The sequence below is a fragment of the Ixodes scapularis genome, unplaced genomic scaffold (genome assembly GCF_016920785.2).
Source record: "Ixodes scapularis isolate PalLabHiFi unplaced genomic scaffold, ASM1692078v2 PGA_scaffold7__128_contigs__length_106722199, whole genome shotgun sequence".
NCBI lineage: Eukaryota > Metazoa > Arthropoda > Arachnida > Ixodida > Ixodidae > Ixodes > Ixodes scapularis.
In genome coordinates this window covers 86,912,224-86,925,408 of record NW_024609882.1, presented here as the reverse complement: position 1 = coordinate 86,925,408, position 13,185 = coordinate 86,912,224, and the positions used below count along the sequence as shown (strand labels likewise).

At 48.0% G+C, this 13,185-nt stretch overlaps 1 protein-coding gene across 1 annotated transcript; it reads left to right on the top strand.

Annotated features, from left to right (window-relative positions):
• The first annotated feature begins 2,603 nt into the window (after positions 1–2,603).
• On the top strand, positions 2,604–3,569 carry LOC120846432 (piggyBac transposable element-derived protein 4-like). Its single transcript, XM_040218189.1, has one exon. The coding sequence runs from the start codon at positions 2,604–2,606 to the stop codon at positions 3,567–3,569; it is 966 nt and encodes a 321-aa protein (XP_040074123.1).
• Positions 3,570–13,185: the final 9,616 nt, after the last annotated feature.

Sequence of the window (13,185 nt, the reverse complement as noted above, 5' to 3'; positions counted from 1 at the left end):
GCCAAAGCTACAAGCGCGAGCTCCAGGCTTTCAGCATCCCTGCCAAGCACGCGCGCTCGTGCAGTGCAAGCACTGTTCTGGGCCACATGCTCCCGCTTGTAGCATCGGCTGCGTCTAGACCGAAACTGAAACGAAGTATAGATGTTCTGGAATTAAAATGGTTCGCGTTTCATGAATTCAAGAGCGGCCATTACATACTTTCAACAGAGAGGCTCTTGCTAGGGCCCGTATACGTCTCAACCGAGCATGAACTAATCGCAAAGACTGAGAAAGCGCGAACAGCTTGCCTTGACTGCTTTGACTGCAGCACTCGCTGCATGAGCGCTCGTGCAGCCGCCGAGGCTTCATCCAAAGCAACTAGCTCGCGTCTTTAGCATGCGTGGCTAATAAAAGACCATGCTAAGGCGAAACAAAGCGTAGTGTGCAGTCGCGTTCGGTGGCGTCCTTTTAAAGTTTATATACCCTTGACGTCAGGGTCAGGATTATCACTTGTGAATGACAAATTCAATGGAGCGTGTTCGACGGTGACAAGTTTCAATACCATGAAAACTTGGATTCATCGTGTTCCTAAACCATCACCGTCAATAGTGCAACCTGACATTACTCTTATTTTTGTTGATGAAAGCAGAATTAATTCGTCTGGCTAATCTTGAAAAGCTGACCACACCGACGTTTTTGCTAGCCTACGCGACCGACGTTTTTGCTAGCCTACGCGGCCAATAGTCATTCATTAAGAAAAAAAAATTGTGAAATGATTTTATCCCGCCGATGGGGGGACAACTGCACGTCGAAAATCGGACAGCGCTATTTTGCTGGTTCTGACCTAACCACGTCGAGCTACATTTTGATCATAATCAAATGGCCGAGACCGATTAAAGAAATGGCAGGGACGTTTTCCAGAAAGGTTTGCTTTATCGACGGAAATAAGAACAATATAAGACTGTCAACTTCTACGGTGTTGAATTTAGAATGCATTGATCTGAAGCCTCCGCCGTGCTATTTGGGAAGTGTGAAGCCTGTTGGTAGCAGCTGATAATCTTTCGCGTGACGTCACATGTATGAACCAGGGTCGTCTTCACGTGCTCTGTCGTGCCGCCCTTGCTCGGCCCCCAGGGAGTGGTAGGGATGTTTCGCCCCTTGACAGGAAAATATCAAGACGATAAACGGATCTGCGGGTTTGTGAGAAAAGAAAACTTCGCGGCAATCTTTCGGCCCCTCCCCCCAGTATGTCATAACACAAAGAGCAGATGCGTTTGATGAGTTTTGCGACCCTGATGTCTCCACCCTAAGCAAAGCTCACATGAAGGCACCCTACTGCTACCATACGGTGCTACTAGCCCGAGTGGGCTAGTGTACACTAGATTTCCTATGTAGGCTCCCTACGGGAGCCAGGGTTGCGCGTTCATCCCCGCAGTGCCGTCTTTTCCGCATGAGATGTTGATCCTGCTCCTCACGTGTCTGAATTCGGCGAATGGAAGCGCCGCGAGTTCGAGGCGCGCGGCGCGCTCAAGAGCAGGAAGCGTTTGGTGGGGCGCGCGCAACGTATACTTTCCTGCACGGCACTTGATCCGGCTCATCACGTGAAAGGATCTCGGCGAATAGCGGTGCGGCGGCACGTAAAAAACACACGTGCAACTTTGGTTCCCGTAGGGAGCCTATACAGGAACTCCAGTGTACACCAGCTTGGAGCACGTGGACCGAAAACTCGCGCTGCAGAGCTCAGGGAATAATGGGTTCAATCCCTCCCCCCCCCCCCCCTCCCCTTCCCGTTCAAATCTGGATGAGCATCGTACCGCCGTGCAGTCGTGTGTCCCTACTGTGTGGTGCACGCTAAAGACATCAGGCTAGAAATCGTACAGCACTGGCTAAATCGGTCATCTACAGTGAGCGAAAATGTTTGCGTGTTCTGGCAGACTAAACGCCTGCTGTATAAACAGCTAGCAACTTGTTGTGCGTTAGAAATTCTGCTTCATTTTTTCAACAGACAGCTTGACTTTATTATTTTTATTTTGATATCACACTTATTGTTGGGCAGTCATTGGCCAATTCTTCGTCAGTACTTGGACAATTCTAAAGGTGCCGCTTTATGGGCAACATTAATTATGGGGCATCTTTGGCCATGGTAAGGTGAATTACACAACGACCTTCTCTATATGGAGTACCCTTTCAGAGGCCATGTACACAATTGTGCACATTCCAAAACCGCGGCCTCTAGAACGAGCGTTTCCGAAACTCTGCATTTCTGATGAATTTAGACAATTTGTCTACTATTTATCTGACAGCCTAAGCGTTTACAGCGCCATCTAGTAAGTGGTGAAGCAAATATACATGTAAAGAGACAACATGGCAGCGCGCGGGACGGCACCACCAGGTAAGGCAATTCTAACAAATTTTGCTGACTTTCCTTCTTGTCCCGAGGATATAATAAAATATGAAAGCTATGTGTAATGCTTTATCCTGTGTATGGTCAAAATAATTTTGCCTAAGCACAAACAGCACCTTGCCAACAGCGCAATTAGTGCATGGTTAGAATTGTGTACAAAGCGTCACAATGGAAGCAAAAAATAACCGTGTGCCAAACGCGCTGCCTAATGTTCCACATTATGACTTTTTCAGGCTTTCTGGAAGTGCCTTGCACATCTCTTTATAAAGTAAAGCCCCATGCTGCGACAAAAGAGTCGGCCGACCGATTACTAGAAAAGATTGCTTCCGGGAACACCTCCGACTTCGGTGAAAGCGATGACGAAGATGACGTTGCTCAAGAAATAATCGATGAGAGCATAACCTCTGGCCGCGAAAACGAAGAAAATGCTCACCAGACTCCACTATTGCAAGACAGAGGTCCAGAGGAAAATGTTGCGAAGAACTTTCAGTGGAAAAAGAGAAGATTCGACCCCCCACCAAATATCGACTTCAGCGGCCACGGCGACTGCCTATCTGAGCCGGACGAAACGTGTACGTCGCGCACGTATTTTTCAAGGTACGTGCCAGAATCCATTTTCAAGTGCATGGCGGAACAGACGAATCTTTACAGCGTCCAAGAAACCCACAATAATGTGAACACGACAGCTGACGAAATAAGTAAGCCTTTTGGTATCCATATCCTGATGGGTGTCGTTGCTCTGCCTCGCGTCAGGCTCTACTGGGACCCCATCATGAAAGTTCCCTTGATCAGCGAGACCATGCCTGAGAAAAAATTCTTCAAGCTCCGCAACACTCTGCATATTGCAGCTGAAGCTCCTGACGAACAAAACGACGATCGCCTGTGGAAAGCGCGCCCTTTCTTGGATCAGATAAGGCAGCGGTGCTTGGAGCTTGCCATTGAACAAGAATCGTCAATTGATGAACAGATGATTCTCTTCAAAGGCCAACTTTCCATCAAACAGTATGTCAAAGGCAAGCCGACCCCTTGGAGGATCAAAGTATTCGCTCTCTGCGGTAGGAGCGGCCTGCTTTACGACTTTGCGGTTTATCAGGGGGAAAACACAATTCCCGCTGAGCTGAAGAAAGACTACGGCCTTTGTTCTGGTGTTGTAGTATACCTGTCTAAAAGAATCCCAACTGGCTGAAATTATCAACTCTACTTTGATCATTATTTTACGTCAGTGCCGCTCCTCCGCAAACTCCGAAACGAAACGATTCTCGCCGCAGGGACTGTGCGGATTAACAGGCTGGGCAAGTGTCCCCTTGAACCAGCGAGAGTAATGAAAAAGAAAACGCGAGGATACTCCACTGAGTATGTCACAAGTGACGATATTGTTGTGGTTTCGTGGAAGGACAACAGCAGCGTATGTGTGGCTTCCAACTTCGTTGGAATCGGAAACCAACAGCAGGTAAAAAGATGGGACAAGGGCAAGCTTGAACACATCTTTGTAGGGCAGCCGGAAGGAATTACAAAGTACAACCGGAATATGGGAGGCGTCGACAAGATGGACTTCCTGCTTAGCCTGTACCGAATCAAAATCAAATCAAGGAAGGGGACGCTAAGAGCAATCTTTCATTTTGCAGACATTGCTGTATGGAATGCTTGGCTAGAGTACATACAGCATCATCCGGACATGCGGTTGTCAAGGCTACTGGACCTCATGCATTTCCGCCTGCAGATTGCGGAGGCCCTCATCACGTCTGTGCCAAGCGAGAGAAAGCTTGGGAGGCCGTCACAAGAAATTGAAGATGCTCCCATGGATCCCCCGCACAAGAAGGCAGCGGGCATCCAGCGGCCATGCTCGGATAGCCGTTACGATGGCGTGGATCACTGGCCAGAAGCTCGAGATCAAGCAGTCCCATCAAGGTGCAAGTATGAGACATGCAGAGGAAGATCCCGAATATTCTGTAAGAAGTGTCGCGTCCCGCTTTGCCTGACGAAGGACCGCAACTGCTTTTACAAATTTCATGCTTGAAAGCTCCCTTGTTTCATGACCTTTGAGACGCTTTGTACACAATTGCCTACATGTCTGTAAAAAAATAAACTATAATGATTTTCTTGTAAGTTGCACGTTATTTCGTCTCATTTGGTTGTAAATTGATATTTCAGACACAAAAAAAAGGTCTCTTTCCGGAAATAACGATTGGCGTCTGAAAGGGTTAACATGACTCCATATTAGGTAGCCCGATTTCTGGGTGATCTTTAGATTGCATGCTCAAAACAAACTCATAATATTAGGTTGCTAAAATCGGCATTCTTGGTGGCGTTTGCCCGAACTAGAAGCAATTCAGCGGGGCGAGCTTCAGGCTCCGCTCATGATTTCAGTTGATCCTCAAAATGTGGAAAGCGATCAAGTGGAACCACGGTGGAAGAAATACATTTAGGTGATGACTCTAGCTCCTCTTCCCGCGGGGAGCGAGCGACCAGATCGTGTTCCGAGCTAGCCTCGAACCAGGAGTAGTTAGTTCTTCGCCACCACGGAGGGCGCTGAGGTATCAGGCAGTGTTGTACGGAACGGCGTTCCAAGGAACGGCGTTCCTGGAACGCGTTCCTTTTAGGAGGAACGAAGGAACGCCGCCGTTCCATTTTGCATCGCTGGAACTGGAACGGGAACGCGTTACATTTCTACTGGAACGGAAAGAGTAACGGCGTTCCTTTTTTCGTCTAGTGGGGTGATTTCTATTTTTTTCTAACAGGGAAAGTACGAAAGTACAAAAAAAAATATCTTTACGAAGTGCAGGATCTCGTTAACGTTTTGGCTACTAATCTTATGAACTATTTTGTGTGGTCCTCGCTTGCTAACAGTTTCGGGTGCAGGAGAGCTGGCGGGCATTGATACTTTTTTGAGTGCCCGAAACTGCGGTACAAAAAGCAAAACTTTTAGTCGTAGGAAAAGGCAAAGAAAGAGGGTTGTTGCAAACTCAGGTACTTTCTTTGGTTCTACGAATCCTCATACACCCAGAAATCTTTTTTCCTACTACATCCATTTTTGAACTTCAATAACGAGACCTCCAATTACAAGAAGATCACAGATTGTCAGATATAGGACTCACCCTTCTACCCCGACCATTATTCACTTAAAAGATACACAAAAAAATAACCTTTATTCCTTTCCTTGTACCCCACCTCCAAAAAAAAAAAAAAAAAATCTAACCTTCACAACGAAGCATTTGTAGCTTTCAAGACTGACTTTCCAAAAGCCCTAGCCTCTCCTTCCCTTGCTCGTCTTACGGACAGCAACATCGAGAAGCAACTGTTGTTAAGTTCTAACACGGGACTCTGTTGAATTGAAACGTGTGAGGTAGTTGTAAAACGCTCGTGCAATCTTGGATAAAAGTACATTTGGCTCGTCTGAATTATCCTCTACAAACATGGACATGGTTGTTCGCTGAGATTTTTAACATGAACATGTCAACAAATGAAACCCTGCTTCCGCGTGTTTTCTTTTCCTTGTGCCCTTCCATCACGACATACAAAATCGTATGCTGACTATTCATGGGATAGATAAAAAAATTAAAAAAACTGTTTGATTTAACTAACTATGGTAATTAGCCAAAAATACAAATGTAACGTATATGTAACGATACGTTCCATTTTTTAAACTGTAACGGGAACGAGTTCCTTTTTCACATATGGAACTTGTAACGGGAACGCGTTCCAAAAATCAGAAGGAACGAGGAACGAGATTTCGTTTCTTTTTTTGAGGAACGTGTACAACACTGGTATCAGGTCCCTCCTCGGCGGCCACGGTGTCGGCGGCGTAGAGTCCTCGCCTTTTTCGCGGTGTGGTGGTGTTTTGGTAGTGTGCGGCCAGTAGCTGGCCTTGTGTTTTGCTTTGGTGCTGTGTCGATCAAAGGTGCCACCATCGTGCACAAAGGTGAGCCTTAACCCGAAGAAGGAGAAGAAGGAAGACAACACAGATTTACGGACTCTGGCGACTCGGTGGCGGCGTGGCGGCGCTAAGGTGCAACAAGACGCGGTTAGCGAGGGAATGCGGGACCACCGCTCCGAGCAACTACCGGAGCGGTCGGTTTGGGAGGGATCTCATACTTGGGCGCCATCTATCCCCGTGCGAGTGAAACGCTCGGTGCGCTGAACATAATGTAGTCGCCGCGTCGGGCAGAGGGTCATCAACTAAATGTTCCTTCCACCGTGTCTCAAACCAAGGAGACCGTTTGTAATTTATTGTCGGACGCCTTCGGCGGAGGTTGGTCGTAAGAACGCATTCGCTGCGTCTTCGTGTGGGAAGGAGGAAAGGAGATGGAAAGTAAAAGACGCTCTCAGACGACCAGCGTGTTTGTCCCATCCTCGCGGCTCGTATTTCAAGCGCAGCCCCCAAACCACGTCACTCGGATCGAGAAGTCCACTCTCTGTTATACCCTCTCTCTAGAGTCTATTATGTCGCAATCGCACTGGCGGACACACTCGTTTTCATTATCGACTTTCAGCCTGAAACTTTACTGTATTTCTAAGCAACAGCGTTAGCAACCATTTCGCGATTGCGGCTCAAGCGCCGGCGTGAACGAGGCATTACACTCCATTTCACGACAAGTACGAGGGCAGCCGACTCCATAGTATCCAATGGAGAGAATCAGCGGCACCAAATATTCTCGTCATGCGGTCATCGTCTTTACGTGTTTCCTACTGGCGACAAATTAAACCAATAAAGCACAGTGAATCTACCGTTACCCGGTGCATTCACTGCGCCGGGTAGCGGGGCGTGATTCGCTCAAACGGGGAAAGCGAATGCGCAAAAACGACGAGCAGCGTGACAATGCAGCTCTCATGCTGCTTGCGACGCTGTCATGCTGCTTGCCAACGTCGGGCTCCGTAATAATTTTTTGGTTAGAGTTTTCCTTTCATTGATATCTCTCATGCCGCTTGTTTGACTCCATCAAATCTTAGTGTCAGCCGCGCATCGATTCAGTGTGGAACGTATTCTAGTGTTTTGCAGAAAAGTTGGACTAGATGCGTGAAAGCATAGCTTTACCGACGCCCCGCCGAAATGTTGACGCCCATTAGAGGTTCTCGAGGGTCCAACGGTATTCATTTCCATTTAGCTGTTGCCGCATATCCGAAGGCATTCCTGTGTCTTAAGGGGATAAAAAAAAAAACATAATGAAAGTCACTTTTGCATTAGACGTTCCTTCAGGCAAATAATAAGGGGAATAAAAAAAAAAGACAAAATGAAAGTGAATTCGCAATATACCTTCCTTTGGGTAAATAATGTGCCTTAATGACGTAATCGCTTGAATGTCAAAATATAATTGTGGGCGGTCGAGTATAATGCGTCGTGTATTGAGGCAAGAAATATCGTCCCAAACAAAATAGTGTCTTGCATAATGAGAGGTTAACCGTTTAAATCGTTGTTTTTGCCTTTAGTGTAATACATTGGTCATCTTAGGCCAGACCGCACTTTTTATTAGACGATGCCTTATGTGAAGTCACGGGTAAAATGTGCCAGGTCCACTAGTTTAGAAGACACATGCCTCAACGGTCGTGAACATAAGAATGTCAGAGAGTGAAAATCTCTTATGCTGGCAGGAATCGCGCTGGTTCTTATTTTAGTCACATGACTTTATTGAGGTGGTTCTTATGGACCGGGGCTGATTGTCTCACATCTCCGATGCTCCGTTTAGAGGGCGACTCCGCTCCATACTTTCGATTTTGGGATTATGACTGTTTTTAGCGCAGTCAGTGCCCCTGAATTACAGGGTGTAATTTTTTTTTTCTCTTCATTGTGCATAGTTTTAAAGATATCGACGCCTCAAAGTTTTGTTTGGGGCACGGCTGACAAAACCAAAACTAGCCGCTCGAGGCCCAAGCAACACTGCAAATCAGCCTCTATGTGAACGTGACGTCTGGATCGTTCTCGTTCAACAAGTACGCAGGCCAAGCGGCAACTACCTCTGTTGCGCTAGCCGCCCAAAGATAGAAGGTAAGCTGATTTGGTTTTAATTCTCTATACGTGGTAGTTATCGAGCATATGTAGCAAGAGTTAGTGCCTATATCCAAAAGCTAGCGACTGGAAAACCCGTGAACTCGTTCGGCGCCGTACTCGGCGGCCTCCCCCGTACGTGCGCTATGCCGTACTCGTCGCTTGTATACCCAAAAGCAAGCGACTGGAAAACGAGTGAGCTTGTTCGGTGCCGTACTCGGCGGCTCTCGCCATAGGCAACCTGCAATGCAGTTTGGCGCTACAGGTTTCGCCATCTAGCGGCTGCAACATAATGAAACTGGGTAGGCCAGGACTACGCGGGGCCGCGGGGCTGCGGGCGGGCGCATCCAGAAACCACGTGTGAACGTTGCTTTTCGGAACAGCGTGAGTTTTTTTTTGGAACCGTCTTTCGTAAAAGGAAGTCCCAACTTCACGTCTCTATAACCTCACCTGGTTCCTGTGACATCTCGCCTACTCCTAGAGTTCCCCCCCAAAATAAACGTAGCTACTGCTGCATGAAAGACGACCACAGTCGCGAAGATAACTCAAGCGTCGAACTTCACCGCTTCCCTTCGAGATCTTGGGAAGCGACACGGCGACAGAAGTGGATTACTGCTGTGCGACGCAACAAGTAAGTGAATTTTACAGAAACTGTTGGGGGGGGGGGGGGGGGTAGGGAAGTGAACGAAAATCCATATGCAGGCTTGGAAAGTGGTCGGACGAACTCATTTTGCAGACTACTCGGCAAAATAACATATTTATACAAGTTGTATTACGAGTCGCTTTGACAGCCACATTAGGGAAATGCGATAGGAACAATCGGGCCGATTGTTGCTTCGCTGTGACGTCGAGGATTGGGCGATCAGGTCTTCAAGCGAAAGGCCCGTCGGCCCGTTCCGGCACTCGTAATGCCGTTCGGCACGTGTGGTCGCAACCAAAACCTTCCAAACCTGCGAGTTTTCAAAAAGTGGATTTTCGTAGTACAAAGTTTTGTTTGTTTCAGCAACCAAATTTAATGCTGAGTCTGATAACAAAAGTGACGGCGTGAAGAAAGCAGAATGTGAAAGTTTTTCTTTGGAAAAATCTCGCGCGTAGTACACTTCGTTGCCTGTCGCCATTTTACATCAGGCTTTGCAATGTGCGTGCGGTTCTGTAGCATGCAGAGTTTGGTTCTAATTACCCAAATTTTATTCTAGTGTGTGTGGGCGTCGGAAAGAGAGGACGGCCGAGCGAGGCGCGAGCGGGGGCCAGCCGGCGAGGAAAGAGCGTTCTGCACGAGGCTCGGGCCAGGCACGAACGATAGAGCCGTTCTGGCCACTGATCTCTATGACAATTGGTGGATCGCGCTTCCCCGCTTGTTCGCTGCAGCGCAACTGAAGCCACTGGACATCACTCGCTTGGAATACGATTTGCCGTTTTTGCTAGCCTTTGCTGCGGTTTTCCAGCGTGCTGTGGACACGTTTTCTACTCGTTCGTCGTCATTCGCCGAAGAAGTTTTTTGAAGACTCTGTGTATTGTTGAGACTTGCCGTTGTGAACACGTGGAAAATTTTACGAAAGTGCAGTGTCGCAGGAAAAAAGGCACAACGCGTCGAAAGGAAGGGCTGGCGGCGTGTTCAAAGCTTCCTTGGCACGCCGAAGTGCCGTGTCTCTGTGCCTTCGCACGCTTGGATACCGACCAAGAACCGATGCCGTGTGTATGTGTTTAGCGAGTGCAATGTGCATGAAGCTGTTCGTGTCTCTGGATCGGCGTCTTTTCCCCTCGTGGTTTAGGAACGAGCTTAATCCAGCGTCCACTAGCGACGGAAGATGGGGGGAAGGAGGTACGTCTTTTTTTCGTCCTTAGACGATTTACACAATACCGTGCACAACAGCTCCTCATCACTGATCAGTGCTGGCTTATTATCAACCTACTTAATTGCACTTGACGTTTGAGCGCGGCTCGCCTAATTGTAATTGGTCAACAGATTGCACACGACGTATCGGCCGCGCTTCAAAGATTTTCATTCTCGCCGTCTTGTACTTTTGCTTGCTTTCGAAAACCCCCCTGGCTCCACAACGTTACCCTATTCGTGCTCCCACGGAATCTATTAGAGTAGATTTGGGACATAGCCATGGTTAATATAGTACATAAGAACACGTACAGATCTCCCCCTTTTATTGATAGCAACTCACCGGAACAGCTGGACGATCCAGAACTCCGTGGCCGATATATATAAATGATCTAAAGGCATCTAAGCGCGACACACGTTCAGAACTTTGGCGACGCGTCAATTCTTGACCGGTATCCAAGCGTGCGAAGGCACAAAGATTCATCACTCGGCGTGCCAAGGAAGCTTTGATCACGCCGCGACACCGGCGACACGTTTTCGACGAGTTGTACCTTTTGATACGGCTTCACGCACATTGCACTCGCTAAACACATTCACACGGCGTCGGTTCTTGGTCGGTATCCAAGCGCGCGAAGGCACAGAGACACGGCACTTCGGCGTGCCAAAGAAGCTTTGAACACGCCGCCAGCCCTTCCTTTCGACGCGTTGTGCCTCTTTCCTGCGACACTGCACTTTCGTAAAATTTTCCACGTGTTCACAACGGCAAGTCCCAACAATACACAGAGTCTCAAAAAACTTCCTCGGCGAATGACGACGAACGAGTAGAAAACGTGTCTACAGCACGCTGGAAAACCGCAGCAAAAGGCTAGCAAAACGGGAAATCGTATCCCAGCGGGGTTGCGTCCGGTGGCTTCAGTTGCGGGAGCGGCAAGCGCGATCCAGCAATTGTCATTGAGATCAGTGGTTCTGGCTGGTCTTGCCCATGGCGATTTCCGGGAGCATTCCACCAGCGAAGTTCGGATCAGGACCGGCGGAAGCGGCGAGCCCTGACCATACTGGCCTAGTCCATGACGATCACGGAGTGGTTCCGCAGCGAGACTCAGGCTGTGATAGCCCGGAACAGCTCGCCTACGCAGCATTGGCGTGGGAAGGGCGATCCGCAGGCCTGGACACGGGCTCCGACTGTGAGCTCTGAACGACGGGCGACAACTAGCTAGGGTAGGCGGGTCCGGACTGCCGGCTCTCGAAGCCGGGCAACCGGGATGTACAATAAACCCATTCGCTGCCTTCTCGTTGTGTTGTGTCACTTCCTGGGAGACGAGCGAAGCACAGACCGATCGGCCGGCCACAAGTAGTGAAGACAACTCAAACTGGTGTCCAAATGACGACTCTAGATTATTCTCTCAACACTTGGACCTATCAAGGCTCCCGATGGCCTTAAAAACCGCATAAAAGAACCAGGGACATGGCACGCAGGTGCACACGGGGACTGCTGAAATCGGGGTGGCCGCCGCTCGCAACGGCCCGACGAGCAAACTGGCCGCCCCATTAACAGAGATGCCTCTGCTTGTGGCGCTGAATGCAGTAGTCTCGTGGCGCCGCCTGGCCATTGCCGGCTGCCTATACGTGCGGTCTTCCGTACTCGTCGCTGGACCTAACTTCCCATCGGGGTTCTGTGGATGGAGCTGCGCTGCTCTACGACGCGCTGCCAGTGACGTACAGTACTGGGGCACTCTCGCTTTCGCGGTACACTCTTAGCCGGGTACCCTTTAGTAGGAATACGTTTTTGTAAATGTGTACCTTTGATTATAGGAGTTACAATGTAACCGCCATTACTGTACCCTCCACGCAGTGGTCACGTGGAAGCTCCTATATAAAGGTTACAGTAGAGTCTGACGTACCTTTTTTTTTTAAGTTTGAAAATGTAGGCGGCCGTTGCGTCGCGGCTTTTTTTTTACAGTTGTTTTTAGAAAAGGCGGTAATAGCTACGTGGAGGCCGTCTTCACCGTAGTTTCGCGTGGTCGGCGCACATTATACGAGTGGATAAACGTCACATTATATTTACTAATTAACCAAAATTTGATAATTAACCTTTCAATTAATGGTTTACTTGGTACCATAATAAAGAACTTATCTCTCTCTCTCTCTGGTGTACTTGGTCATAACGGGAGTGATGTTTATTACCTAACCCGATTGAGGCCATTTGTGAAAAGACAACAATCTTTGAGATATTCATGGTCAATGTCTTGCCTTTGCTCGATTCAAGACCGCAAGCTGATTATAATCCGTACGAAAGTGACGTAGTTACTTCTCTCCCTCTCTCACTGTCATTTAAGTTTGGCGCCGGCGCGTCCAACAAAGGCATGCCGTCGAGACAGTTACAAGGAGGCCAGATACAACTGCGTCACGCTTCTATGCACCATAATCAGGCGCGCTTCTCTGCGAGCGGTTTTCAATCAAGCGCGGGAGGTAAACTTTTAAACAATAATATCTCAATGTTTTTTGTTTGTTTTTTTACGAACTGTCTAAATTGGGTCAGGTTTTAGTAATTGGTCCCGTTCAGACTGCAATTCCGACGATTGAGCTATTAATTCAAAAGTTAATCAATATATTTTAATTATTTAGTCAACAAAATGTGACGTTTATCCCCTCATCTAATGTCCGCCGAGCCGCACAAAAATGCGGCCAAGACTGCATTCACGTAGAAATACCTCCTTTTCTTAAAAAGACCGTAAAGAATAAAAAAAATTGCGCTCTGTATACAGTACATACTTACGTATACTTTCCAGCAAGACATCTTCGCCCATTTGAGACCCTCCTTGGATATAACATTTGCGCAACAAAATTAAACACGAAGCAAGTTCCTCGCCTAAAAATCTGCCTTAATTTAAAGTTGACTATAATCAATCATATTTGTGACCCTTGTCATTTCTACGCTTACACAGGCTCGCTGATTTGCTAATATGGACGTCCGACATAAATGTATGCGCT